The sequence below is a fragment of the Acomys russatus genome, chromosome 2 (genome assembly GCF_903995435.1).
Source record: "Acomys russatus chromosome 2, mAcoRus1.1, whole genome shotgun sequence".
In the NCBI taxonomy this organism is placed as follows: Eukaryota; Metazoa; Chordata; class Mammalia; order Rodentia; family Muridae; genus Acomys; species Acomys russatus.
Window position 1 is genome coordinate 8,907,856 of NC_067138.1, and position 27,830 is coordinate 8,935,685.

Consider the following 27,830-nt stretch of genomic DNA (forward strand, 5'->3'; position numbering starts at 1 on the left):
AGTAGGAACCTGAGGGTGATGTGTTTGTGTCTGTCTTTATAGGCACACAATTCGCTGTGGTCAGGCTGTCTCAGTCCACTGCTCTAATCCGTGTGAGAATATTTTGAACTGTGGACAGCATCACTGTGCTGAGCTATGCCATGGGGGTCAGTGCCAGCCTTGCCGGATCATACTTAACCAGGGTAAGTGGTGTATACACTTGTTAGCAATGCTCGTGTGCTTTTCTGGAATTATATGATATGTCAGTTAACAACAAGACAGCTTTACAGAAACCTGCACGAGGGGGAGGGTCCGAGGAACGGGCATCAACAGCAAGCTCATGGTGAGTCATCTATACTTACTAGAGTGTCTGAGGTGAAAAGCGACTAAAGCCCAAGTGTTGGCAAGGGCAGAGCTGCTGGCATCTTCATACATGTCAACAGATGTATGAACTGCTGCCGTCACTTTGGACAACTCTTTGTCCAACTTGAGCATGCTTACAAATTACAAGCAAAGGTACACAGTGAAGCACATGTGTGTGCTATGACCCAGACACTCTGCTCCTTGATGTCTGCATAGCTGAAATGCAGAGAAAGGCTTAATACAGGGTTATGTGTCTCTAGAACCTCAAACTGGAAACAGTCCAGATGTCCATTAACTGGGGGAAAGAATAGACATCTTAAGTAATTTTCTTTCTTTCTCTTTTTTTGTTTCTTTGCTGACACTGGCCTTATTTTGTTGCCCAGGTTGTTCTCCAATTCCTAGGGTTCTGCCTTAACTTCCCAAGAAGCTGGGACTAAGTAGTGTACCAATAATAGTATTATGGCCATATGTAATCAATCTTGTCAGGTGGTGACTTGTCTTTCCTCTTTGTGCCTCATCTAAACACGTAATGACCATTGCTTCTGCTGTTCACTAACTGCTAATCTAAACATACAGATTACGGCTGAGTCCCCCTTGACGCTGCTGCCACCATCTTGTAGCTTTGTCTCTTGTACTAAGCATGCCTGCAGCCTTTTGGTATTGTACTCTGGTCATTTCCTGGTTGATTAGAGAGCTCCATTTTGTTTTTATTGTGATTTTACCGCCTTCACCCCACCCCCTCTATATGGCTGTGTAGCATATGTGTATAATAAGCATGTTCATATGTATGTGGGCTTCAGACAGGTGTCATCGTGTGTGCATGAGGCCTGAAATTGACACTGACTGCCTTCCTTGATCACTCTCTACTTTATTCTTTTAACTTTTATGGTATTACTTATTTATTATGTGTGAGAGTATGCGTGTATGGACATACATGCCATAACATGTGGAGGTGAGGGTCCGTTCTCTCTTTTTACCTCACGAGTTACAGGGATCAAATGCAGGTTTTAATCAGGCTTGCCAGTAGGCGGCTTAGCTACTGAGCCGTCTCACCAGCTTTATTCTCCACTTTATTTATTGAGTCAGGTCTCTCAATTTACTGAGAGCTCAATGATTAGCTAGTGTAGGCAGCTACCTTGCTCTGGGGCTCCTGTTTCTGTCTCCTGAACACTGGCGTTGCGAGCAGCTGCCACACCTGGCTGGCTTTTTATGAGGGTTCAGGGAATTAGATCTTTGGTCCTCTTGCTTGTTTGGCAAGTTTTTCTCAGCTAAGCTCTCTCCTCAGCCCAGTGTTCTGCTTATTAATTCTCTCTCTCTCTCTCTCTCTCTCTCTCTCTCTCTCTCTCTCTGTTTTGTTTTTTGTTTTTTTGAGACAGGGTTCCTCTGTGTAACTGGCTGTCCTAGACTCACTTTGTAGACCAGGCTGGCCTTGAACTCACAGAGATCTGTCTGCCCTTGCCTCCTTGAGTGCTAGGATTAAAGGTGTGCGCCACCATGCCTGGCTCAATTAACTCTTTCTTCTGTATTTCATTACCTCTAACAAAAGCCTCTGTGTGTTTGAATAGAAACATATCAGAGAGCCAGGCATGGAGGCCTGTTCCTGTAACCTGTGCCTTTAGAGGCTGAGACAGAAAGAGGGAGAGTTGGAGGCCAGCCTGGGCTACCAACCAGATGCTGCCTCAGAACAGAAGAAAAGAAAAAGAGAAAGAACAAAGAAAAGGCTGCTTGTAGAAGCTCCTGGCCGCTGCATCAGTTCACTGATTCTAAAAATATTCATTGTTCCTGCAACTATATTAATTCATCCATTAATTCATTTAGAGTAGTGGATAGTGATGCACATATTCTTACTAGAAGACGAAATGTCTGTGTGTGTGCGCGTGCGCTTCGCCTACGTGTGTGTAGGTATGCCAGTGTCTACACCATACATACCTTCTCAAACTGCATCAGGACTGACGTGTCCTCTTCCCCTGTGGCTGTTTTAGCAGGCTATCTCGTTATAGCCCTGTCTTGCCTAGAACTTGCGATTAAACCAAGCTGGCCTTGCCCTCAATTACATGCTGATTTTCTGTGCCAGTAGATAACCTAAATTGTCCTTAGGAAGAAATTGCCATTAATTAGTTCTATAGAATTTCATTTTTGTTTCTACTCGTAGTCACCATTCACCATGCGGGCAAGGGATGCATGCGTAGATTAATTTGTGATAAATATTCATTGTGGAAGAAAAAGATCCAGTGATACCAGAAAATTATGTGTTTAATGAGAATTATCCCTTTCTTCAAATTTAACAGTAGTATCCAAATTATTAAGAATTTCATCTTGTAATAAGTTTTTTTTTCAAAAGCGTGGACCATTGAAAGCATTTTTATGTGGACCCTAATATTTAAAGTTTCAAGTTCCTTTTGCTTGTGTTGAGGTGAAGATGGGGATTTGGAGTGAGCCCCTCCATGACTGCTCTGCAGCACCCTATGACATCCCAGGGAGTCCACAACCCGTGCTGCTCCACCGTGGCCTTAGTTACTGACTTGTGACCTTTTAACTTGAGGCAACCTGTCTGCGGGGTGTGCTGCAGCGGCACTGAGAGCTTGGCCGAGGAGCACCCTGTATTCTTATGTGAAGCTTTTAGTTGGTTGGAGAGCTGCTGTGTAACCGTGGAAATTTCTGCATTATGTCTGACCTACGCTAATGAGCATTTATAGATTGTTGGGAATATTTTTAAACCATGGAGAGGTTATTAATTTGTTTTAAATTGTGTCCTCAAGTGTGCTACTGTGGCAGCACCTCTCGAGATGTGTTATGTGGAACAGATGTGGGAAAGTCGGATGGATTTGGGGACTTCAGCTGTTTAAAGATATGTGGCAAGTAAGGTTTTCCATTTTTTGCTCTTAAAGTTGCTTTTAGATTAAAGCTTCATTTTATATAACAGGTATGCAACTGTCTGCTGTTTTTCTTCATAGGGACTTGAAATGTGGCAGCCATACCTGTTCGCAAGTGTGCCACCCTCAACCTTGCCAGCCTTGCCCACGGCTCCCCCATTTGCTGCGATGCTGCCCTTGTGGCCAAACACCTCTCAGCCAGTTGCTGGAACTGGGAAGTAACGGTCGGAAAACATGCATGGATCCTGTCCCTTCGTGTGGGAAAGTGTGCGGCAAGCCCTTGTCCTGCGGCTCCTCAGGTAACTAGTGGACATAAAGTTGTTTTTAAAATATTTAATTGGGGCATGAAGAGATGGCTCAGTGATTAAGAGCACTGGCTGCTCTTCCAGAGGACCTGGGTTCAGTTTTTAAGCACCCACATGGTGGCTCACAGCTGTCTGTAATTCCAGTTCCAAGGGATCTGATGCCCTCTCCTGACATAAATGGACACAGGTTCCACAGATATACATGAAGGCAAAATATCCATACACATAAAATAAAAATTAAAGAGACTAAAGAAAAAAAGAATGTAAATGTTTAGCAATAATGACACTTTCACTAAATAGTATTAAATGCCACTCATAAGAGCACACAGGTTCTGGGCTGGAGAGATGGCTCAGCAGTTAGGAGTTCAATTCCCAGCAACCACATGGTGGCTCACAACTATCTATAATGAGATCTGGTGCCTTCTTCTTGCCTGCAAGTGTACATGCCGGCAAAACATTGTATACATAATAAATAAATAAATCCTTTTTTTTTTTTTAAGAGCAGAGGTTCTTATAAATATAATGATCAAATTTGGATAAGTACTTTTTTTTTTTTCTTTTACTGAAACTACACTTGGGAAAATACAGGTTCCCCAGTAGTCGCTCCAGTTTTATCGCCAACATTATCGGTTCTCTTCTTAGCAGCCTGTGCCAGTACAAACACCATATGTACTTTCATTAATCTAGCATTCCACACGTGTTTAAATGTCATCTTTTGTAATAGGAACATGCTAAAACAACTGTGGTGGGATATTTAAGAACTGAAATTCACACCTTTCATCCCAGCACTCAGGGAGGCAGAGGCAGGCGAATCTCTGTTCAAGGCCAGTCTGGTCTACAAAGGTAGTCCAGTGTTGTCATACAGGGATTGTCACTCGAGCACCAAACTCAGTGAGATATTGATGGTTTATTAGAACGCCACATCCCAAGACTGGCCATGGCCAGGGGCACAGTAGACTTGGGAGCCTAACTGTGACATTGGCCTCCCTCTAAGGTAGGCTTTTTATAAGAAAAACCATAAGCAGGTAGCCAGGTGGGAAGCAAGGAGAGGCCAGCATTACAGCATTTTGACCAGTTAAACATAAGAGGAATCCATTTTGTTCTGAGAACAGTGTATTCAGGCAGCTAGACAAAACAATATGAGCTGATTGGCTAGGATATAGGCTTGGGGACTTTCCAGTCCCTGCCGTTCCGGGAAAAAGGAACAGGTACTGTGGTGGTGTTTAAGTAAAACATAGATTATCATTATCAAGCAGGATGTTTAACAAGAATTGAATTGTAAGTATGATCAAAATGGAGACATAAAACCAAAATGGTTTCTGATAAAGACAAAAGCTTTAGAAAAATAAAAGTAGGGAACTGAGATAAGGAAGAATTCCATTGATAATCATGCATCTTCCTAGGAAAAAGTAGACTGGCTTGGTTCGGTTTCATTTTAGTAAAAAGTATTTCTCCTGAGTGCCAGCAGGAGTCAGTGACGTACCCTTATCCTTTTCCACGGTCTGATTTTAACCCCATGTTCTGTTTGACTTACTGTCATTTTCAGGGCTTTTCTTTGGTTTGATTTGTTTTGGAGACAGTCTCGTATAGCCCAGGCTAGCCTTAAACTTCTTTGTGTGTCAAATAAAGACCAAATGACTTCTAATTCAAGAAAGACAGCGAAGGCTTCCTTTTTCTGGAAGGGTGTGGCTTTATAACAGTTCTGCAGAGCAGTAACCAGAAGCCCTCCCCTGAGGCTCAGCTGCTCAGCTGGCAATAAGCAAAACCAACTGAGACATGGGCAGTGAACGGAACCGAGGGCAGGAGAGTCAGTAAGGCAGCTGTGGCCCAGATGCAGGGCTTGCAGGGGGCGGCCATGCTGCTGCAGGTATTTACCCAGAGTTCAATGTTGAGCACAGGCTCAGCCATTGCTATCCACCAAGCTGTCTCCAGCCCCAGCAGGTTGTTGTATGCTTATTTCCTTTGGCTTTTAATTTTCACTTAATTTTTTAAATGGCTTTGAATGAAGTGCAGCATATTCTCATTAAAATTTTCAAACAATACGGCAACACATGGAGCAGAGCTGCGCACTGCCTGCCGCTCACTTCCTGTGACTCCACAGGTAGTGCCCGAGAGCTTTGTAGACAGCTGCTTGGAGCATATGCTTGTGTGTTTACAAATCATCTAACTTTTGACTTTTCCTAAGTGCTATTGTACAGTGTTTAATTTAACTTGCTTTTTGCAGGTGTGTGTGTGTGTGTGTGTGTGTGTGTGTGTGTGTGTGTGTTTATAACAGTTCTGCAGAGCAGTAACCAGAAGTCCTCTCCTGTGTGCAGGTGTGGAAGACAGAGGTCAATTTAAGTTATCTGCCTCTGTCTCTCCTCTTTCTTTTTTGAGACACGGCTCCTCCGGTGAAGCTGCTGTTTGGCTAGACTGTCTGCCCAACCAAGGCTCTGGGTGGTGTTGGGGATCCAAACTTAGGTCCTCATCCTTGAACAGCCACTGCTTTACCTAACGATCCAGCTCCCCAGCAAACAACGTATTTTGCAGATAATATTTGTGATCAAATTTTTAAACTTGGAAACCTAAATTCTTTTAAGAAACAACTAATCTTTTAAGTTAGGTGCAGTGGTATATGCTTGTAATTCTAACACTGGAGGCAGAAGGATCAGGATGTCAAGGGCCAGCCGAGGCTACATAAGGCTTGTCTCAAAGAAAGAAAAGGACGTAGTGATACACACCTGTAACCTCAGCACTTGAGAGATGGAGGCCTAAGGGCCCTTTAGAAAATACTAGATGTTCTTAATTAAAAGCAATACACTAGACTGTAGTGTAGGCCACTATACTACACTTCACTAGAAAAGAACCAAGGAGAAAGGGATGTCTACAAGGAGCCTTTTTGGAGTCAGACAAACCTCAAAGACTGTCCTCTTGACCACATTTAATAGGATCGGGCTGCTGAGCAGTTAAAAATGCTGCTGCTGGGTTAACAGAGCCTCAGGCCTGAATGTAGTCCAGACAGGGTACAATTTACCCAAACCAGCTGAACTGGAAAGAAGGAAAGAGGTGCTTAGAAAAACACCTGCCAAAACACTTGCCATCCTGGATAAGTCTGTACTTCCAAAGCTTTGCTGCCCAAAAAAGTAGATGGCTTTAGAGTAGTCTGACCACATCACAAATAAGTAAATCAACAACGAAAATGCTGGAGTGCTGTCTCATGCCTTTAACCCCAGCAGTCACTCAGGAGACACAGGCAACGAGTCTCTGAGCTAGAGGCCACTCTACCTGGTCTACTTAAAGAGGGCCAGCCCAGGCAACATGATTGGGACAATGTCTCAAAAAAGGGGAGGTGGATAACCAGATGTCAGATTTAAAAAGAACTTCAAGATACCCATTATAAATAAGTATGTTCATTAAACCAAAGGACCATGTTAAAGAGGTTAAAAAAAGTATAAGACAGAGTCACACCAAATAGGATATCAGCAAAGAAAAAGACACAGCCGGGCGTGGTGCTGTACTCCTCACACTGGGGGAGCCGAAGCAAGGGAGTCAGGAGTTCAGACCATCCTTAGGCCGGCCTGGGATACTGGAGAAAGAGCTGTTGGAGAAGAAACCACATGTCTGCAAGTAGTGGCACCGGCCAGCATCCAGCATCTAGAGGCTGAGACAGAAGGGGCTTGAGATGGACGCCATTCTAGCAGGCTGTGTAGTGAGGCTGCTTAAAAACAGCAAGAAGAACCAAATGGAAGGTTCTAGAGTTGAAATTTTAACAACTGCGTTCATTAAAGGTGCTCACCAACTGATTTAACCTGACAGAAGAAATGACCAATAGGACTAGGGTGTGGCTCAGCAGAGTGCTTACCTGGTGTGTATATTAGACTCTGCTTTCAATCTCAAGTAGCACAGAGAGGCAGGTGTGGGTGAGAGTTGGAGATGGAGCTCAGTAGAGCGCTTGCCAAACCTGCAGAAAGTGCTGGGCACTTCATGAAGTCTTATGTGGAGTGTGTGGCTGTAATTCTAGCTCTCAGGAGATGGAGGATTAAGAATTTGGGAGTTCGAGACCATCTTTGACTACACAAAGGAGAATCAGTTCAAGGTTAGTCTCAGCTACATAGCAAATTTTAGGTAATTCTGAGATACACAAAACCCTATCTTAGAAAAAAATAATAAGTAGAGCCTGGTGGCCATGGTGGTGCACACCTTTAATCCCAGCACTCAGGCAGAGGCAGGCGGATCTCTTAAATTTGAGGCCGGCCTGATAGCAGAGTGAGTCCCAGGACACCCAGGGCTACACAGAGAAACCCTGTTTCGAAAAACAAAAAAGAAAAACCGGGAAGGGAGAATATAAAGAAAAGAAAACTGATAGAACCTCAGGAAAATATTATTAAACACATTGTTATACATAGAGGGACTAAGAAGGTTGAAAGGAAAAGAAAAATACTTAAATAATGGGTGAAAACTTGCACATTTATTGGGAAACATTATATATCAAGAAAGTTTAAAAAAAAAACAAAACAAAACTAGGCAATGGTGGCGTGGCCTTTAATTCCAGCAGAGGCAGGAGAATCATGAGTTTGAGGCCAGCCTGGTCTACAAAGTGAGTCCAGGACAGCCAAGGCTACACAGGGAAACCCTATCTCAAAAAACCAAAAGAAAAAGAAAATGTTAGCAATGCAAAGAAATTCACAAGATAGGTAATAAGAATACTGTAATTCAAAGACAAAAAGATAGTTTTAAAAGCAGCAAGATAAAAATAAATTGTAATGCTACAAGAGAGACAACATACTCAAAATGCTGAAAGGAAAAAAGAAAGAAAAAATAAGACCCTTCTAACCAAAGATCTTTTATGTAGCAAAACAGTCTTTTGAAAATGATATAAACAAAACTATGGATTCATTAATAGCCTTACAGTAAATAAATACTAAATGTAATTCTTTAGGCTAAAAGCAAATAAACACAGATGGAAATTCAAATCCACTCCAAAACAACTTAGAGTATCAGAAAGGTCATTCATTATGAAAGATGGTATAGATTTTTTTCCCCTTGGACTGAGATTGTAGCTCAGCTAATAGGCCGCTTTCCTAGGATGAGTGAAGCTGTGGGTTCAGGCCCAGCACCACACAAAGCAGCTATGCAGAACAAATCTGAGTGTCCAGCACTTACACAGTAGAGCGAGAGAATTTTCAGGTCAGTGTTATTCTAAGCTACATTGTGCTTTTCAGGCCAGCCTAGACTACATGAGACCATGTCTTCAACAGCAAAAACAGAGCCGGGCGTGGTGGCGCACGCCTTTAATCCCAGCACTCGGGAGGCAGAGGCAGGCGGATCGCTGTGAGTTCGAGGCCAGCCTGGTCTACAAAGTGAGTCCAGGACAGCCAAGGCTACACAGAGAAACCCTGTCTCAAAAAACAAAAAACAAACAAACAAACAAAAGCAAAAACAAAAATGGTTTTTTTTTTTTTTCCCAATTTATTTATTTTTTGTTTTGTTTTTTAAGACAAGGTTTCTCTGTATAGCCTTGGGTGTCCTAGACTCACTTTGTAGACCACACTGGCCTCGAACTCACAGCCATCCACCTGCCTCTGCCTCCTGAGTGCTAGGATTAAAGGTGTGCACCACCATGCCCAGCCAAAGATTTATTTATTTATTGTTATGTATACAGCGCTCTACCTGCAGGCCAGAAAAGGGCATCATATCACATTATAGATGGCTGTGAGCCACCATGTGGTTGTCGGGAATTGAACTCAGGACCTCTGGAAGAGGAGTCAATGCTCTTAACTGCTAAGCCATCTCTCCAGTCCTCCAATTTATTTTTAAAACAAATATTGATAGCAGTAGCGGGATGGCTCAGTGTTTAAACAAGACTGATGACTTGAATTCAGCCACTGAGCCCCACCTGGTGGAAAAGAGTACCAACTCAGACCTCCACATTGCCCCGTGGCGCGCAGGCATACACACAAACTAAATGAATGGTGGTGCTCACATACCTTCATTCCCAGCACTCAGGAAGCAGAGTCAGGCAGGTCTGAGTTCAAGGCCAGCTCGGTTTATACATATGCTGTGGCATGTGTGCACATCATACACAGTAAATAATAAATATAAATTAACTGGCTTGTTTTGAGACAGGATTTCACTATGCAGCTCTGGCTGTTCTAAAACTCACTCTGTAGACCAGGCTGGCCTCAAACTCACAGTGATCTGCCTGCCTCTGCCTCCCTGAGGGCTGGGATTAAAGGCGTGCGCCACTACACCTGGCCTAAATATAAATAGAATAATTATAAATTGCAATAATTAATGTACGCAATACTGACTTGGACCGGGAGTATAACTCCGTGGTAGAGCAGTCGCTCAGCATGCACCGTTCCCTGGGCTTATCCTCAGCACTGCAAAGGTGAAAACAGCTCTGCTTGGACTTGCATGAGCCTCTGAGAGAGGGTTTGTCCTGGGCCTGGAGTGGTGCTGCCTACCTGTAATCCCAGCACACAGGCCAAAAGGCAGGAGGGTTATGAGTTTGAGGCCACCTAGGCTACATACTGATACCCTGTCTCAAGAAAGGAAAAAGGAAAAAGTGTTTGCTGTAAATCTAGTTACCTATCAACTGAATGCAAGCTGTCTGTGTCCATGCAGAAAACCCCCAATTGATGGACTTACCGTTTGTTCCTTCAGGATCATCTGAGATCCCCAGATAACTGTCAGAGCCCAGAGCATTTCATCGAAGTCTTCCATGACTAAATTTTAGGGAGGTGTGAATCTAATAGAAAGCAAAGGTCAGAAAGTCTGCTTTGCCAGTACTGAAAAAGAATTTAGTAACAATACACTATTAAGATAATTACAACACCCTGGTGGTCTACACCTATAAAGTCAGCACTGGAGAGGCTGAGGCAGGAGGATCAGAGGTTCAAGTCTAGTCTGGACCGCAGAGCAAGACTATGACTCAAAAAAAAAAATTTTTTTTTTTTTTAAATATCTTTACTAGGGGTTAGGATGGATGTTCAGTAGTAGACTGCTCGCCTGGCTGTGCGAGAGCCTGAGTTTGATTCTTAGAGCTACAAAAAAAAAAAATTTTTTTTTTGTTACCATTAAGTAACCTAGAGTCTTTATTTTAAAGAAAAGGTAGTTGTTTTAAAGAAAAGGTGAATTTGGGGAGGAGAGCTCAGCAAGTTCTTCCATTTAAATTAGAAGCAACAAAATGTAGAAAAGTTTTTACATTAAAAAAGAAGAACGTGTGCTTTGCCTCAGCAAGCAGCATGTGTGCAGCGCATGCTCTGTCTGTGGAAGTGCCCAGCCTCCCGCAGGAAGGGAAGCTGAGGAGGGCTCGCTGGTCACACCCTTCTCCCTCAGCTCCGATTCCAGAGTAACTGGGGGCAGAGGTGAAGAACACTGTTGGTGGTGAATTTGGAGTCACTGCAGTTTTCATTCCTGGCTCTTTTCCTTTTTCCTGAAGATTTCATCCATACCTGTGAAAAGCTCTGCCATGAAGGAGACTGTGGGCCGTGCTCCCGCACGTCAGTGATTCCCTGCAGGTGCTCCTTCAGAACAAAGGTGAGTCTGAGCAGTTAGAACCGCTGTCGTGGCCTTTTTAAGTGGTGGCTGGGAGAGGAGGAACGAAGCTAACCAGTTTTGCTCCAGTGTAGACGCACTGAACCCCGTCACTGTACACATAGATAGGCTGCAGTTGGGGGGCCAGTCACGGGGGTGAGGCAGCGCTACCAAGTGCACATGCAAAGAAAGAAGCAAAGCACTGCTGGGATTTAGCCTCGTGAGAACTGAACACGGCTCACAAAACTCCTCCCTTGAGAGCTGAGACAGCTACTAATGTAGCCAACATTTCTATTCATCTGAGCTGAAGGCCAGTGGGCCCCAGGACCACTTACAGCCTGATAATTCAAATGCACTGAAAACTGTCAAAGGCATGGTTGCAGTTTTATTACCAGGAAAGGACACACGTTAGAATGAGTCAATAGGAAACTTGGAGAAAAGAATCCAGCAAAGGACCAAACGTGACGCCTCATTTGTCTTCCCAGTGGAGTCAGGGCAGCGTTGCGTCTCTGTATCTGTGTGTGGTAACATATGGTTACTATTCCAGCCAGGGACGCTCACAGCAGCCTGTGCGTTTAGAATGTTTACTGTCATACTGGTGTGACTGCCCACCCACAAAGCCAGTCTCAGTCTCCCCAGACTTGGTGGCTACTGTGTGACCCTAAGACCATCCGGTGTGGCTGGCCTGCTTCTGTGTCATTGCTTACACTGCCCAGTTGACACAAGCCATAGACAAATAATGGCATTCAACTAAATAGTACCTCTTGAGAGTCAGGTCAGAAGCCAGATTTCAGTTTCTGATTTCAGTCCTGGGTAGTATGATTGTGCTTGGTGTTATAGAGAGGCAGCTGACCGTTTTGGAATTGGGCTTTAGTGCCCATTTCTGTCTTTAATCAAGCATAAACTCTCCCATGGCTGTCTTGGGATGGAGCCTCCTAAGTAATGAGCTGTCCTGCACTTCTAACAGGAAATCATTTCACTGCCTGGCAGGACTTCCCTGAAGAGCTAGGGTGGAGACAGACCTCAACAATTGATTGTTTTTCTTTTTATAATTTATGTAATTTTATTTTATGTACATAGATGTGAGGGTGTCAGATCCCCTGAAACTGGAGTTACAGACAGTTGTGAGCTGCCATGTGGATGCTGGAAATTGAACTTGGGTCCTTTGAAGGTGCAGCCAGTGCTCTTAACCACTGAGCCATCTCTCCAGCCCTGATTGATTGTTTTTCTTAAAGTAGCCAAGGTCTGAGCAACAACTGATTCCCAAGTTATTTGAAACTAAGCTTCAGAATAAGAGAAAAAATAAAACACAATATAACCTGTGACAGAAATTGTGTTATCTTCCGAGGCATCTCCTTTTACTTCCTCAGTGTCGGATCAGGGGTTGAGAGGGAGCTGGGGGTGTGGCTCACGATGCAGCATGGGCTTCGCACGTGAGGCCAGAGTTCACGTTCCAGACCCAAAAAGAGAACAGGGCTGTGAGCTGTTGTGATTTAATAATCGCCAATTTTGTGATGCTTTCAGGTGTTCTTAGTGACTTTTGTGAACGAAAGCTACAAACAATGCCCTTTGCTTGTCTTCCCTAACAGTCCTGGCTCTGCTCCCCGTCTCTCCCCAGCAGTCCCGTCTCTGCTCCCCGTCTCTCCCCAGCAGTCCTGTCTCTCCGTCTCTCCCCAGCAGTCCCGTCTCTGCTCCCCGTCTCTCCCCAGCAGTCCTGTCTCTGCTCGCTGTCTCTCACTCATGCTGTTTCCCATCTGGCACAGTTACCACTCATGTTCCACATTATCATGGCTCAGCAAATGGCATGTGGTAAACCTTTGAAAGTTTAAAAGGCCAAAGGCCTACTACATTTTGGCTGTGCTGTTTTTAGGGGCACTAAGTGTTTGCCCTTATGTTAAATGACAGCAGATTATTGCCTATTTTCGATTTGCCAAAAGTAATTTTTTGAGATATTGTCTCACTGTGTTGCTTGGCTTTCCGTGAAGTCATTGCCCTGACCCTGCCTCTTAGCTGCTGGGATTACAGGCGTGTACCTGCATGCTCATCTTCAATTTACCATTCTTACGTCTGCTTTTACCTTTAGCCACCTGTTTCTTTTCAGACTTTATAATTCCTAATCTGCTCTGAGTTTCAAGACCAGACCATAAAGAGTGTTGGAGTTGTATTGCATGGAACATGGGGAAATCTGGGGCGGTTGTGAGTGAAGTGCGCTGACGTAACTGGGCTGGCTCCTGCGGGGTGGGTGGGTAACCATGCTGTATTCTGTGTTCTCCTCATTTTCATTACTCCTAAAGTAGCGGCTGTTTCTTTTTTCTTCTGTAGGAGCTTCCATGTACCAGTCTTAAAAGTGAAGGTATGACTGTAATGGGGAATTTTCTGGAATGAAGATAATGTCCTGTGTATTCATTAAATTGTTGTGAGTTTGTCAAAGTTCAGTGAAGAAACATTTAAGATATATCCATTACATTTATAACTTTTATTACATTTATAAATTAAGGTAAAAGGAGAAAAATCATACATTGAATTCGAGTTAGTAGATTTCTTTTTAAAAAAATTTTTAAGTACAGTATGTCTACAGTTTAATTTGAAATACTTTTTTTTTTTGGTTTTTCGAGACAGGGTTTCTCTGTGTAGCCTTGGCCATCCTGGACTCACTTTGTAGACCAGGCTGGCCTCGAACTCACAGCGATCCGCCTGCCTCTGCCTCCCGAGTGCTGGGATTAAAGGCGTGCGCCACCACGCCCGGCTGAAATACATTTTAAAAATAGATTTAAGCCAGGTGTAGTAGTACATGCCTCAAGTCCCAGCATGCTAGAAGTGGAGGCAAGACAATTGAGAATTTGAAGCCTGGCTGGCATAGCGATTTCAGGCCCACCTGCAGTACACCCCTATATAGTCAGCAATTTTGAGATAAAAATAAGGCTGAGCTGCCTCAGCTGGCAAAAGCTACACAAGTCTGATGACCGGAATCCAGCCCTAGAGCCCACAGAAGCCGGTATGGTCTGTCCTAGCATTGCACTGCAAGGTGGGGAGCAGGGACAGGAGAACTACTTAGACACTCACGGGCAGCTGGTCTGGAGCATGTTTTGTTGTTGTTTGTTTTAGTTTTTTGAAACAGGGTTTCCCTGTGTACCCTGGCTGTCCTGGACTCACTTTGTAGACCAGGCTAGCCTCGAGCTCAGAGATCCACCTGCCTCTGCCTCCCTGAGTGCTGGGGTTATAGGCCTGTGCCACCACACCTGGCTCTGGAGAGTGTCTTAAAGCTACAGAAACAACAAAATACCTGCCAGGTGAAGAGAGAGAACCAGCTCCCAAAAGTCATCCTCTGACCTTCACTGCACATTTGTTTTCGAACACAAAATTAATATCTTAAAGGGGACTCTCTAGAGAGAAGCCAGTCTAAGAGTGCTCGCTGTGCCGTCTTGAGAGCCAGAGGTGAGGTAATCTCCAGGCATCGTCTACACTGTGTACGTGCAGCTCCAGCAGCTACATGCTGCTGGCTCCAAGCCCAGCTTGGGAAGATGGGGCCCACATTCAAAGGGAGACCACAAAAGAGTCGGCAGAATTGCAGAGCACATCTCATGCACCTGTACACATGTTCACACTCCCACACACATGCACACATCTCTTTAAAAAGAAATACAAAGCAAGGGGCTGGAGAGGCGGCTCAGAGGTTAAGAGAACTGGTTGCTCTTCTAGAGGACCTGCATGGTTCCCAACACCCCCAGAGGAGCTTAGGGCCATCTGTCACTCCAGTTCCAGGGGAACTCATGCGCTCTTCTGGCCTCTCCTTGGGCACATACACATAAAATAAAATTTAAAACAAAAACAATTTTTAGATGAAATAAAAGGCAAGTAGAAAAGATAAATGGGGAAAATAGTTATGTTAATGATAGAGAATAGCAGTTAGGTATATTTGGATGTTCACTACAAAATTTCATTTATATTTATTTGTTTGTTTATTTATTGCTTTGAAAATTTGTTTTAGACAAGGCCTGGCCTGGTTGCTGGGATTATAGGCTCACACGACCATATCTGGCAGTATGTTTGCAAATCTAACAATAAGAAGTTGTAGCCAGGCCCTGTGTAATCCCAGCACTTGGGAGGCAGAGGCAGGTGGGTCACTGTGAGTTCAAGGCCAGCCTGGTCTACAAAGCAAGTCCAGGACAGCCAGGTCTACACAGAGAAACCCTGTTTCCAAAAGAAGAAGAAGGGGCCGGAGAAATGGCTCAGAGGTTAAGAGCACTGTCTGCTCTTCCAAAGGTCTTGAGTTCAAGTCCCAGCAACCACATGGTAGCTCACAATCACCTATACTGAGATCTGGTGCCCTCTTCTGGTGTTCAGGTGAAACACTGTATACATAATAAGTAATAATTAAAAAAATAATAAAGAAGCCCTCTGGCTGACAGCAGTACTCAGTAGAGGTCACTGATTAAAAAGAAGAAGAAGTAGGTACAGGTAAGGCTGGGTTTATTTCTGTGCTCTGATGCCTGACCCCTTGGTGCTTGCAGGACTGCCTGTAGGGTCTGCCTTAGCCGTGCCCTGATCTCCCACTCTACACCTGACAGTGTCTGTCCTGAAAGCCATCAGAGGGTCTTGTCTTAGTCACCCTAAAACTCATTTTGGAGAAGTTTTAGATGACAGTAGCACAAAGTAGACGTTCTGTTCAGGAGAGCAGTGTTGATGAGGATGCTTCTGAGGGTAAACGGTCAGATTCACAGTGCAGAATTAGCCACTCGAGAGCTCACAGGTCAGTGAAATTCAGTTCACTTGCCATATTACCATATTGGCACCTGTCACACCAAAAATGTCTTCTTTATTTCTTTATCCCTACACTTTCTGGTTTTTCGAGACAGGGCTTCTCCGTGTGTAGCCCTGGTGGCCCCATACTTCTTAAGCGTTCTTTCTTCTTCCAGCCTTCCCCATATGCCACCACCAACCTTCCATCTCTATGGATTTTATGGATTATTATATATGAATTGTTATGCAATGTATAATCTTGATGGTTTATTTCTTTTTTTTTTTTTGAAGGTTGTCATTTTTACGGCTGAATAATAACTTCATTTTGTCAATATACTGCATTTTCTTTATCTATTTGTTAGCTGATAGCTACTTAGGTGATTTCTATTTTTTGACTGCTGTGAATATGCTGTTACAAAACCTACACATGATTTTGGTTTCTTCTTTTTTGAGAAAGGGTTTCTACACCCAAGCTGGCCTCTAACTCACGTATAGTCAAGGGTGCTCTTGAATTTCTGATCCTCACAACCAGCTCCCGAATGCTGAGGTTATAAGCATGCACTAAACAAGCTTTTGTTTCAATTACTTTTCAGGGAAGGGAGTTGGTTTTTTTGAGGAAGGGTCTCTCTGTGTAGCCTTGGCTGTCCTGGACTCACTTTGTAGACCATCCTGGCCTCAAACTCGCCTGCCTCTGCCTCCCGGGTGCTGGGATTACAGGCGTGCGCCACTGTGCCTGGTTATGTTTCAATAACTTTTAAGTGTTTTTTATTTCATTTATTTTTGAGACAAGGTCTCGCTCTGTAGCCCACGCTGGCCTATAGCTCACCATTTGTACCTCATGCTGGTTTTAAATGTGTGCTGGTCCTGTCTTAGCCTCTTCAGTGTTGTGATCGTAGGTATAAGCCCCAACACCCAAATACTGTTTTTTTTTTTTTTTTGAGACAGGTTCTCACATATCCAGGGCTGGTCTAGAATTCACTATGTACCTAAGGATAACTTTGAACTTCTAATCCTCCTGCCTATACCTTCTGAGTCCTGGGATGACAGACATGCACCACCACCGCTGGCTTATGCAAGTTCCAGCCTGACCTTGGCTGCACAGTGACCAAAAGTCCTCAAACTGTCACAACTGGGTGTGAATGGGGTTTTGACTTTAATTTCCTTAATGATGTTATTACACCATACTGTGTTTCTATGGCCATCTGTGTGTCTTTTGGGGGAAAAGATCTCTTAAGTTATTGATATTTTTTTAAAAATTGGGTTGCTGGTCTTTCTGTTCTCAATTTGTAATATGTATTTGGATCTTAGATGCTTATGAGGTATTTAATTTGCAAATATGTTTGTTTTGTGAGTTATTGCCATTTTTTGATGGTATCCTTCAATTTCATACACAGAAGATTTTTTTGAGTCCATAAGTTGAGTCCGATATATGGTTCTTTACCTTTTGTGTGCACCATAGGTGCCCTGCCCTCAGCCTTCTCAGCCTCTGCCTCCCCTTCTCATCTCTTCCTTCTTCTCTTTCATTTTTTTTTTTTAAATAGGGATTGAGCCCAGGGCCTCATACACACTAGGAAAGTGCTGTAGCATTACTAGAGTTATCTAAGGCGTCTCTAGAGCCCACTTGGATTTTTATTGGATACAGTGTACTCCGTCTGCAAAGAATGAGTGTACCTTTTCTCTACACTCTTATCCATAACATGTATTAATCAGCTTTGGGTTTTCTGTTTTGATGGGTGAAAATAAGATTTTAAAAGCAGTTTTAATCAGTAATTTTTTTGTTTGTTTTTTGTTTTTGTTTTTTTATGGTTTTTTTGAGACAAGAGTTTCTCTGTGTAGCCTTGGCCGTCCTGGACTTGCATTGTAGACCAGGCTGGCCTCCAACTCACAGGGATCCACCTGCCTCTACCTCCCAAGTACTGGGATTAAATGCGTGTGCCACTACGCCTGACTTAATCAGTAATTTATTTACATTATTACATTTGTTTTTCTTCAGCATATAGTCAATCAAATATGTGTTGAGTGAATATTAACATCTTTTGCATGTTTGTTTTTTTCTTTAATTGGCTATAACAGATGCTACATTTATGTGCGACAAGCGATGTAACAAGAAACGATTGTGTGGACGGCATAAATGTAATGAGATCTGCTGTGTGGTAAGTGGACTTGGCATTTGTTGTTGTTATCTGATTCCAGTCAGCTGGAAGCCTCAGCCCTCTGGAATTCAACCCAGGTTTAGAAATCAGCAGGAGGGGGCTAAACAGAGTCTAGTCTCCTAGTCTCTGAGCATTCAGCACACACGGCCTCTTAGGGGTGCCCAGCAGCCCAGAGAAGAAAGAGCCTATAGAGAAGGCCTCTGACCCCAGTCCTAAGACAACTTCATTTTTCTTTTTAAGATTTCGTTTTGTTTCTTTAGTCTTGTAGGTGTGTGTCTGCGTTGGCCTATGTATGTGAGTGCAGAATTAGAGGCGCCAGATTCCCTTGGAACTGGAATTACAGGCAGTTTAGGCCACTTGACATGTGCTCCGGGAACCAAACTTGTGTCCTCTGCAAAGCAGTAAATATTCTTAACTATGGAGCCATCGCTCCAGCTTCCAAAACAACTTTAGATAGGATTGGTCCCTTGGGAGAGTGACTTTGTTGCCCCAACACTGGCATGGGCTTAGCAATTTGAGCTTTGCATTTCATGCATTCATTCGGCAGATCAGAGGCCAAAATGAATATGCTAGGGTTTGTTTGTTTGCTTTGTAAGTACAGGTTCTCCATATATTGCCCTAATGGGTCCAGAATTTGCCCTGTAGAACAGGCTAGTCTTGAACTTAGGGCCCATTCTCCTGCTGCTGCCTTCATAGTGCTGAGATTACTGCCGTGAAGTTGCCGTGCCTAACTGACTATGGGTTTTTTAAAGGCACAAGTTTTGTTTATTTAAAATACTTATTTCTGTAGAATTAATTGTAGGACCATTACCTCACACCGTTATTGTGTTATCTATATGTGCATAGATGGATGGATGCATGGATGGATGGATACATGGATGGATACATGGATGGATGGATGGATGGATGGATGCATGGATGGATGCATGGATGGATGGATACATGGATGGGTGGATGGATGCATGGATGGATGGATAGATGGATGAGTGCATACTGTACAATATACATGAATAAGGCAACATGTATGCATATGTATATGAATATGTGTAGACAAACAAGACAGGATAATAGTAATAACAAGGTAGTACAAATATATATGTGCATATAAGTATATATGCATGCAAACTGCAATGTTGTTCTTTTTGTTTGTTTTGTTTCTTTGGTCAGGTTTTGAGATGGTCTCACTATGTAGCACTAGCTAGCCTAGAACTTACTATGTAGACAAATAGACTAGGCTGGCCTTTAACTCACAGAGATCTACCTACCTCTGCTTCTGCCTCCCAACTGCTGGTATTAAAGGCATGTACCTCAGCACCTGACACAATACTGTTCTTTATATTTTGATGCTAGGGAGATAGTTAAGCTATTAAAGTGCCTCACAAGCATGAGAGCCTGAGTTTGGACCCCAGCACACATTACAAATGCTGGGCACAGTGGGGCATGCTTGAACCCCAGTGCTGGGGAGACCAAGAAGGAGAATTCCTGGAGTTTGCAGGCCAACCATTCTAGCCTAATTAATGAACTCCTATCTCAAAGCAGGCAGAAAGTGTCCTGAGGAGGACACCTGAGGTTCTCTTCTGGCACGCGCGCGCGCGCGCGCGCGCGCACACACACACACACACACACACACACACACACACACACACACACTGAAAAAACATTTTGTCTTGTTAAGGTGAAGAATGACAGTGTCGTGTTTTATACCAAGGTTGATAAGCAGAGTTTGGAAGCCTAAAGACTTCCTCTAATTTTGAGAAAATTGAGACAAAAGCAGAGCTGTGATAGTGAGGCTCATCCGCCGTGTCCCCTACAGGAAATGCTCATTTGTAAAATGGAGAAAATATCCTGAACAAATATCTATCTCTCCTCTTAGGACAAGGAGCACAAGTGTCCTTTGATTTGTGGGAGGAAACTCCGCTGTGGCCTTCATCGCTGTGAAGAACCTTGTCATCGAGGGAACTGTCAGACCTGCTGGCAAGCCAGTGAGTACCTTCACGGTGCACTTAGTTTCTGGAGCCAGCCTAGGGGCGCGTTCTTTGTTTCCAGCACTTGGTGGTAGAGGCAGGCAAATCTCTGTCACTCACTGTGTAGACCAGGTAACCTCAAACTGACACAGTGAGTTCCCGGACTACATGTAGCCGGAGCTACATAGACATACCCCCATCTCAAAAACAAAACTAAAGTTTCCTAGAAACTTTTTGAACAATTGGTTTGCTTAGATTGACAAGGATTCGCGCACTCTTAATCCCAGCACTCTGGGAGGCCAGCCTGGTCTCACACTCACAGAGATCCACCTGGCTCTGCCTCCCCAAGTGCTGGGCTCACAGGCGTGCACCACCATGCGAGGCTTAGTTATTCTTAACCGAACACAGAAGTGCATTCCTATAATGAAAGCGCAGGGACCAATTAAATAAATATATATCTGTGCATATTGTTATATCTATGTACAAACTATGAAGGCTTGTTTTGTTTAATCTATTTTCTCAGGTTTTGATGAGTTAACCTGCCACTGTGGTGCCTCTGTGATCTACCCACCAGTTCCCTGTGGGACTAGGCCTCCTGAGTGTACCCAGACCTGTGCCAGGATCCATGACTGTGACCATCCAGGTGAGTCACTTCATGTGCCCACACCTCATGGCCTACTCACACCCTGTCGTTTAGAATTGGAATGCCGCTGCTGGTTAGCTGTCCGTGCTCCTCTGTTCTGTGAAGATGTGTCTAGGATCTAAGCCACAGCAGGACTCATAGCATGCTCACCTCCTGTTTCTTTGTCCCGTAGCTGTTAAGCACATCCAACGGTTTGGAAGAGACCCTAGTTTGTTGACTTTCAAAGACTCCTTTCTTTGTTGCCTCTACTTTTGATGCATATTTCAGAACTGAATGTTGTTTTTACAGAACTAAAAATCACTTAGTTAAAGCCAGTGAGCCAGCTCAGCAGGTAACTGTGCTTACTCCTAAGTCTGATGACCTGAGTTTCATTCCCTGGTCCCTTATGGTGGAAAGAGAAAGCCATGCCATGCCATATGTATTCTTACACGCATATGCACACATGCACACCCACACACAAACACACACTTACACGGCACACATACTCTTACACACACACATTCGTACACACATACATACACAGCAAATAAGTAAATATTATAAAAAATTCTTGAAGTTGGTTTTGTTAGGAAAGCAATATGTTTATTAAGTAATTATATAAAAAAAAGTAAGCCAAAAGATTGATATTCAGTCATCTATTATGGCACTTTTTAAACAATTTATTTTTAATTATGTGTATGTGTGTGGGTACATACATAAACGCAGAGGACAGAAGTCAGTGTCAGATCCCCTAGGGTTCCAGGTGGTTGTGAGCTGCCTATTAGAGCCCTGAGAACTGAACTCTAGTCCACTGAGCTATTTCTCCAGCTTTCCGTTATGATGCATTTTAAGAAATAATTTTCTATGTGCATGTATGTATGTGTGTGTGTATTATATGTATGTTTGCCTTTTTTCTTAGACTAAAAGTGAGGTTCTACTGAGTGCAATGATTTTAAAGTTGTTGGTTTTGCTATTATCTTTACTTTTTTACAGTGTAATTTGTTGGGGTGTTTTCTCAGGAGTTGAGACAGTCTTACTTTGTAGCCAGCCTGACCTCCAGCCATATCTTATCTGGCTGGTCCCAAATTCTTGATCCTTTGGCCTCAGCGTCCTGAGTGTTGAGGCTACAAGCATACAGCACCATATCTCAACAATATAATACCAATTTATATTTTCTAAATTATGTAATTAGGTTACATTTTATTTCTGGGGGCTGGAGAGATGGCTCAGAGGTTAAGAACACTGTTAAGGTCCTGAGTTCAATTCTCACAACCATCTATGAGATCTGGTGCCCTCTTCTGGCATACAGGCACACATGCACGCAGAATACTGTATAAATAATAAATAAATCTTTAAAAAATAAATAAATTTTATTTGTGAATACACGCTGGTACACTGAATCAGAGACAACCAACAAGAGTCAGCTTTGGAGCTAGGTGGTGGTGGCGCATACCTTTAATCCCAGCAGAGAGGCAGAGGCAGGTGGACCTCTGTGAGTTTGAGACCAGCCTGGTCTACAGAGCTAGTTCTAGGTCAGCCAGGTGAAACCCTATCTCAGGAAAAAAAAAAAAAAAAAGAAGAGGAGGAGGAGTCAGTTCTCTCTGTCTACCTTGTAGGCCCTAAGGATAGGACAGAGCTCAGGGTGTTAGATTTGGTGACAAGCATCTTCATCTTTCCCCCGGTATAAATTTTTTGTATTTTATTTTTATGTGTATGGGTGTTGCCTGTTTGTCTGTCTGTCTGACCGTTACATGCAGTGTCCACTAAAGAAGAGGGCTTTGGGTCCTCTGGAGCTGGAGTTACACACGGTTGTAAGCATATAGATGTGTGGCGTCAAACTGGAGCCCTCTACTCTTAGCTGCGGAGCCATCTCTCCTTCTCCCTAACGCTGATGTTCAGGTAACAGTGGAGTGACCTGCTACATCAGTGGTTCCCAGCTTCCTAAAGCTGCAGCCCTTAATCCAGCTTCTCATGTGCGGTGACCCCAACCACCACATTGTTCTCATTGCTACTTCCGAACTCCTAATTTTGCCGCTGCAACGAACGCTCTTAGGCTACCCCTGTGAAAGGGTCATTTGACACCGCCACCACTGCCCAAAGGGTTGCAACCCACAGGTTGAGAACCACGGTGTTGCTGGATAGGCCACCATTTTTCTAGTCCATTTTATGTTGCTGAATATTTAAGTTGTTTTCAGTATTTCTCTGATAAACTGCTACAGATACCAGGCCAAAACCCACATCATATTTTCTCTGTCTAGAAAGTGTTGCTAGCTGTTGTCTATGATCATATTAGATGCTGCTGTGTGACAGACTTTTCCTGAGGAGACATCTACTCCCCCAGATAGAGAGCCCACAACACACCAACGTACAGACACTACAAAAATCCACCTTGGTGAACCAGTGAATTTTATTGGTGTTATTTACAGGAATGCTGGTGAGGGTTTGTTAAAGGACCCAAAATAACTAAGTAACAGCTGGATTAGCATAGCTGCCCAGCACAGGTGACAGCTCACAAAAGCTGGGAACCTGGAGCACACTGACAGACTGCAGGCAGCTCAACGTTATAAAGAGTGCTTTATCGGGGCCTCCCTTAGTCCAAGCCTCCTGCAGGCAGCTGGTCTTGTCAGAGGGTCTTTGCAGCTTGTCTTGTGTGAGAGTGACTCTCTGGTGTCTTTATTGTTTACTCTGGGAGGGAGAGAGGGACCAACCTAGAGACTGGTTGGTTTCAGGGACTTCCTGAAGCTATTTTGAGTTGATTTACTTGTAGCTTAAGGAGCTTCCCTGCAGAGTGCAGTGTTTCCGTCTCAGAGGAAACTGGTACGCAACAGGGACATTGTTTCATTTCTCAGCCCCTGTGAAATAGCAGCTGAAGGCACCAGATCCCATATGTCACCCCACTACATGGGCCTGCGGCTAAGACCCCGGGAAAGGGGAGAGTCTCCTGGACTGGGGTTGATGTTTCTGCCAGGAGAAAACCTGCAGTTTCAATTCTCTCATTGCTGGAAGCTGTTCCCTATGCTTTATTCTTAACTGCGTTTCACTCCCAAAGTAGGACTTCTCAGGCGTAACCACGGTCGCTAGGAGACGCTGACTCCTGACTGCAGCCAGGGACTGTCCAGGTCCAGAGGAGTTCTGCTTCTCTTCCACTTATTAAAAGAGACATGACTAGAAATTAATCATTAGTTAATAAGTTATACCATGGCCTACAAAGAAATGGAATATTTCAAAAGACTCCAGGTAGTGGCACTCAGAGACAAACTTGGTCTTGAGTTTTGTGTCTGTTTGTCAATGCCTTTTCTCATGTACACCGACACTCCAAGAACTCCCATTCCCAGGGGCCTGTCCCCAGCTGAGCTGGCCCGTGACACCCACACCTACCCTGTGTCTAGCCTTGTGATTTGAAGTTCGATGACTGGTTCTCCATTTTGTTTTGTGTTTTTGTTGAGTTTTTTGGATTTTTTTTTTTTTTTTTTTTTTTTTTTGAGACAGGATTTCTCTGTGTAGCCTTGGCTGTCCTGGACTCACTTTGTAGAATAAGCTGGCCTCGAACTCACAGAGATCCACCTGCTTCTGCCTCTCTGAGTGCCGGGATTACAGGCGTGTGCCAGCTGCACTTTCAGAATTTTTTTTTAATATAATAAAACAGAACTAAGCAAATGTGTCTTGAAGTAAAAAACTCTTTTTGGGAAACCCTGCATGGTCTTCCCACCATGGTTTGGCAGTCATGCTGGCATGAAGTGTGCAGGCCAGTCCCCACCCAGCCCTTCTTTTCCACCAGCTTGCAGAAGTTGCAGCCAGTGTCCAAATCCTGCTTTTGTTCAGCATTTGTGTTCATTTTCTCGAGTGTCTTTTGAATATCCAGCGTGCTGTCAGGCAGAGGGAACTTGAGAGGATGAAAAAAAAATCTCCCATTATGAGGGTCTCATGTTTCTGAGAGCTAGAGATTGGTAGCTATACATGTAGATGGGCCAGCTAACAAGGTGGCCAGCCTTGTGTTGGACTGCTAAAGACCTGGGGGGTGGCGGGGGTGGAGCTCCGGGTAGAGCACAAATCAGTAAAAGCATTTTAAATAATTAAAAACAGTTTATTTTTGTATGAATGGATATTTTGCCTACATGTATGCCTGTGCACCACCTGTGTGCCTGGTGACTGTGGAGACCAGAAGATGGCATCCGATTCCCTGGAACTGAACTGACAAATGGTTGTGAGCTACTTACTGTATGAGTGCTAAGAATTGAACCTGCATCCTTTGGAAGAGCGGTGAATGCTTTTAAATGTTGAGCCATCTGTGCAACCCACAGTAGAAGCATTTTACACAGACTAAATGACAGATGTCTGGACATCAGTTAGCAGTTGCGGTGTAAAATAAAGCTAACAGTTGGGGCTAGAGAGGTGGCTCAGTGGTTAAGAGCACTGATTGCTCTTCCAAAGGACCAGGGTTCAATTCCCAACACCCACATGGCAGCTCACAAGAGCCTGTAACCTCACACAGACATACATGCAAGCAAAACACCAGTGCACATAAAATAAATAAATACATAAATTATTTTTAAAAACAAAGCTAGCGATGACACACTCCTGGAATCCTAACACTCAGGTCAGAGGCAGGCAGATCTCTGAGTTCAAGGCCAACCTGGTCTATCTACAAAGTGAGTCCAGGACATCAAGGCCACACAGAGAGACCCTGTCTGGAAAAACAAAATTAAAGAGAAATAAAATAAAGCTAACAGTCGAATGCAGAACAGGCAGACCAGATGGCTCTCTGGGGGTGATAGGATCCTTCCCATCTCCAGCTTGTGTGTGTGAGTGTGCATGTGTGTAAGTGTATGTGTGAGTGTACATGTGTTTGTGTTTCCTGTGTGAGTGCCAGCAGAGGCAAGAACAGGGCATTTCATTCCCTAGAGTTAGAATTACACCCAATTGTGAGCCACGGATGTGGGTGCTGGGACCCAAATTTGAGTCCTGGAAGAGCAGCAGACTAACTGCTCGGCCATCTTCCTGGCCCTGAATGCCCACTTTTCAGTACTCGGATATAAAGCCAGAGACATTTTACTTCCTTGTGACCATTTAGAAAAAGTCCTGACTCTAAAAACTTGAACGTTTCATCTTATGTGCCATTTATAACAGGTTTATAGTATTTGTGACCTTATTAGGAAATTATTCCTAAAGTTATTTTCCTGTTTTTGCAGTGTATCATACTTGTCACAGTGAGGAGAAGTGTCCCCCTTGCACTTTCCTGACTCAGAAGTGGTGCATGGGCAAGCACGAGGTAAGGCTCTCTCCTTGGTGTTGTGTTCCTATCAGACATGTGTAATTTAATTGCTTAAATATTGTTAGTCTCATTTCTCAAACTATAGTCCAAGAAGCAGACGCTTTCTATTATCAATTTTCATTATTATGTTAAAATTTGCATATAATAAAATTTACCAGAGCCTGGCAGAATGACTCAGCAGGTAAAACACTTTCCATACAAACCTGACAGCCTGAGTTTAACCTACATAAAAGAAGGAGAAAACTGACTCCACAGAGTTGACCTCTGACCTTCACATGGATGCTGTAGCATACTTGTATGCACACACGCACACATAACACGCACGCACGCACACACGCACTAATAATAAATTTTTAAAATTTATTTTTTGTGTGTGTTTTGCCTACATGTATGTCTGCGTGCCTCATGCCCATGGAGGCCAGCGGAGGCCATCAGATCTCCTGGAATTATAGTCACAGATGGGGCAATAAGCCACCATGGAGGTGCTAGGAATCAAACCTGGGTCCTCTAGAAGAGCAGCCTGTGTTCTTCACTGCTGAGTCATCTCTAAGATGGCTGCACTGTTAAGAGCACTGGCTGCCCTTCCACGGGCACCTACATGGCGGCTTACAGCCATCTGTCACTCCAATTCAAGGAATCCTGTGCCCTCTCTGACTGGAAGAGGCATACGGCATAAGGCATGCATACATACATATATGCAGGTAAAACACTTACATAAATTTAAAAAATTAGAGATCGATATATATTTAGGAGCCAGCAAGATGGCTTAGTGCTTGCCAAGCCTGACACCCTGAGCTCAGTCCTTGGATCACATGGTAGGAGAGACCCCGCTTTCTCCAATTGTCCTCTGATGTCTACACAGACAGCATGGCACATGTGTGGTCACACAAAATCACACACTCGCACATTATTTCTTTTCTTTTTTAAAAGAATTACTATTTTTTTTTTATGTATATGAGTATTCTATTTACATGTACACCTGCAGGCCAGAAGAAGGCATCAGATCACAGTATAGATGGCTGTGAGCCACCATGTGGTTGCTGGAAATTGAACTCAAAACCTCTGGAAGAGCAGTCAGTGCTCTTAACCACTGAGCCATCTCTCCAGCCCTGCACGTTATTTCTTCAATGCATATTTATTATAGAAAACTGAGAAAATACTGCTCTGATGCAACAAAAAACAAAACAACAGCACCAAACACTTTTTGTTTGTTTGCTGTGCTGGGCACTAAACCAAGAGCTTTGCGCATGTTAGCTGTACTGGTTAGCTTTAACCAACACAACTTGATATAACCTAGAGTGGCGAGAGAAGAGAGTTTTGAAGAGAAATTACTTAGACCAGGTTGGCCTGTGGCCTTGTGGAGAATTGTCAGTTGTTGACGTATATGAGAAAACCTAGTCCCATGTGGAAGGCACAGTGCCCTAGGCGCGGGGTCCTGAGCCATGTAGGTGGAGACTTCAAGCCAAGCAGCAAGTGAGCAGACACCCAAGCAAGCAGCATCCCTTCCCTCTCAGCTCCTGAGTTTCCCCTGGCTTCCCGCCATGAATGGTTAACTGGAAGCGAAAGCCAAACAAACCATTTCCTACCACATGGCTTTTCCTTAGGCTGTTCTGTTACAGCAACATATTGAACCTAGACCAGAAATTGGTACTGAGGAGTGAGGTTGTTGCTGTGAAAGCTCTGACTGTGTGTTTTGGAGGCGGAATATGGAAGACTTTGGGACTGGGCTGCGAAGTCCAGTGTGGAAGCTTGGGCGAAGTACTGCCCTTTGAGGACTAGTTCTTGAGGTTTCAGAGAGAAGAGAGGACTTTATCAGGAAGTGGGCCTTTTCCTACGTGGCTAATAATCTGTGTGTGGTGATCAGTCTGGGGCTGAAGAACAGCCATGATTGATAAGAGATCAGCACCACCGAGGCAGAACCTTCTGTGCCTCCTAGAGACAACAGGAAAGTATTTCCTTAGGGTCAGCACAAAGACGCGAACATAGCTGTTGTCCAAGGGCTGGGCTGCACCTCAAGCCTGCAGCAGAACTTGACGTTGTA

At 43.9% G+C, this 27,830-nt stretch overlaps 1 protein-coding gene across 2 annotated transcripts in view; it reads left to right on the forward strand.

Moving 5' to 3' along the window:
• Nfx1 (nuclear transcription factor, X-box binding 1) overlaps positions 1-27,830 on the forward strand; it is a 63,473-nt gene that overhangs the window by 21,257 nt on the left and 14,386 nt on the right. For both annotated transcript variants that reach the window (XM_051157766.1, XM_051157769.1), the window contains exons 7-15: positions 43-182; positions 3,102-3,201; positions 3,297-3,514; positions 10,944-11,041; positions 13,361-13,391; positions 17,852-17,931; positions 19,805-19,913; positions 20,419-20,538; positions 25,707-25,786. In XM_051157766.1, the coding sequence (XP_051013723.1) occupies positions 43-182; positions 3,102-3,201; positions 3,297-3,514; positions 10,944-11,041; positions 13,361-13,391; positions 17,852-17,931; positions 19,805-19,913; positions 20,419-20,538; positions 25,707-25,786 (976 nt within the window). The remainder of the gene's footprint in view (positions 1-42; positions 183-3,101; positions 3,202-3,296; positions 3,515-10,943; positions 11,042-13,360; positions 13,392-17,851; positions 17,932-19,804; positions 19,914-20,418; positions 20,539-25,706; positions 25,787-27,830) is intronic.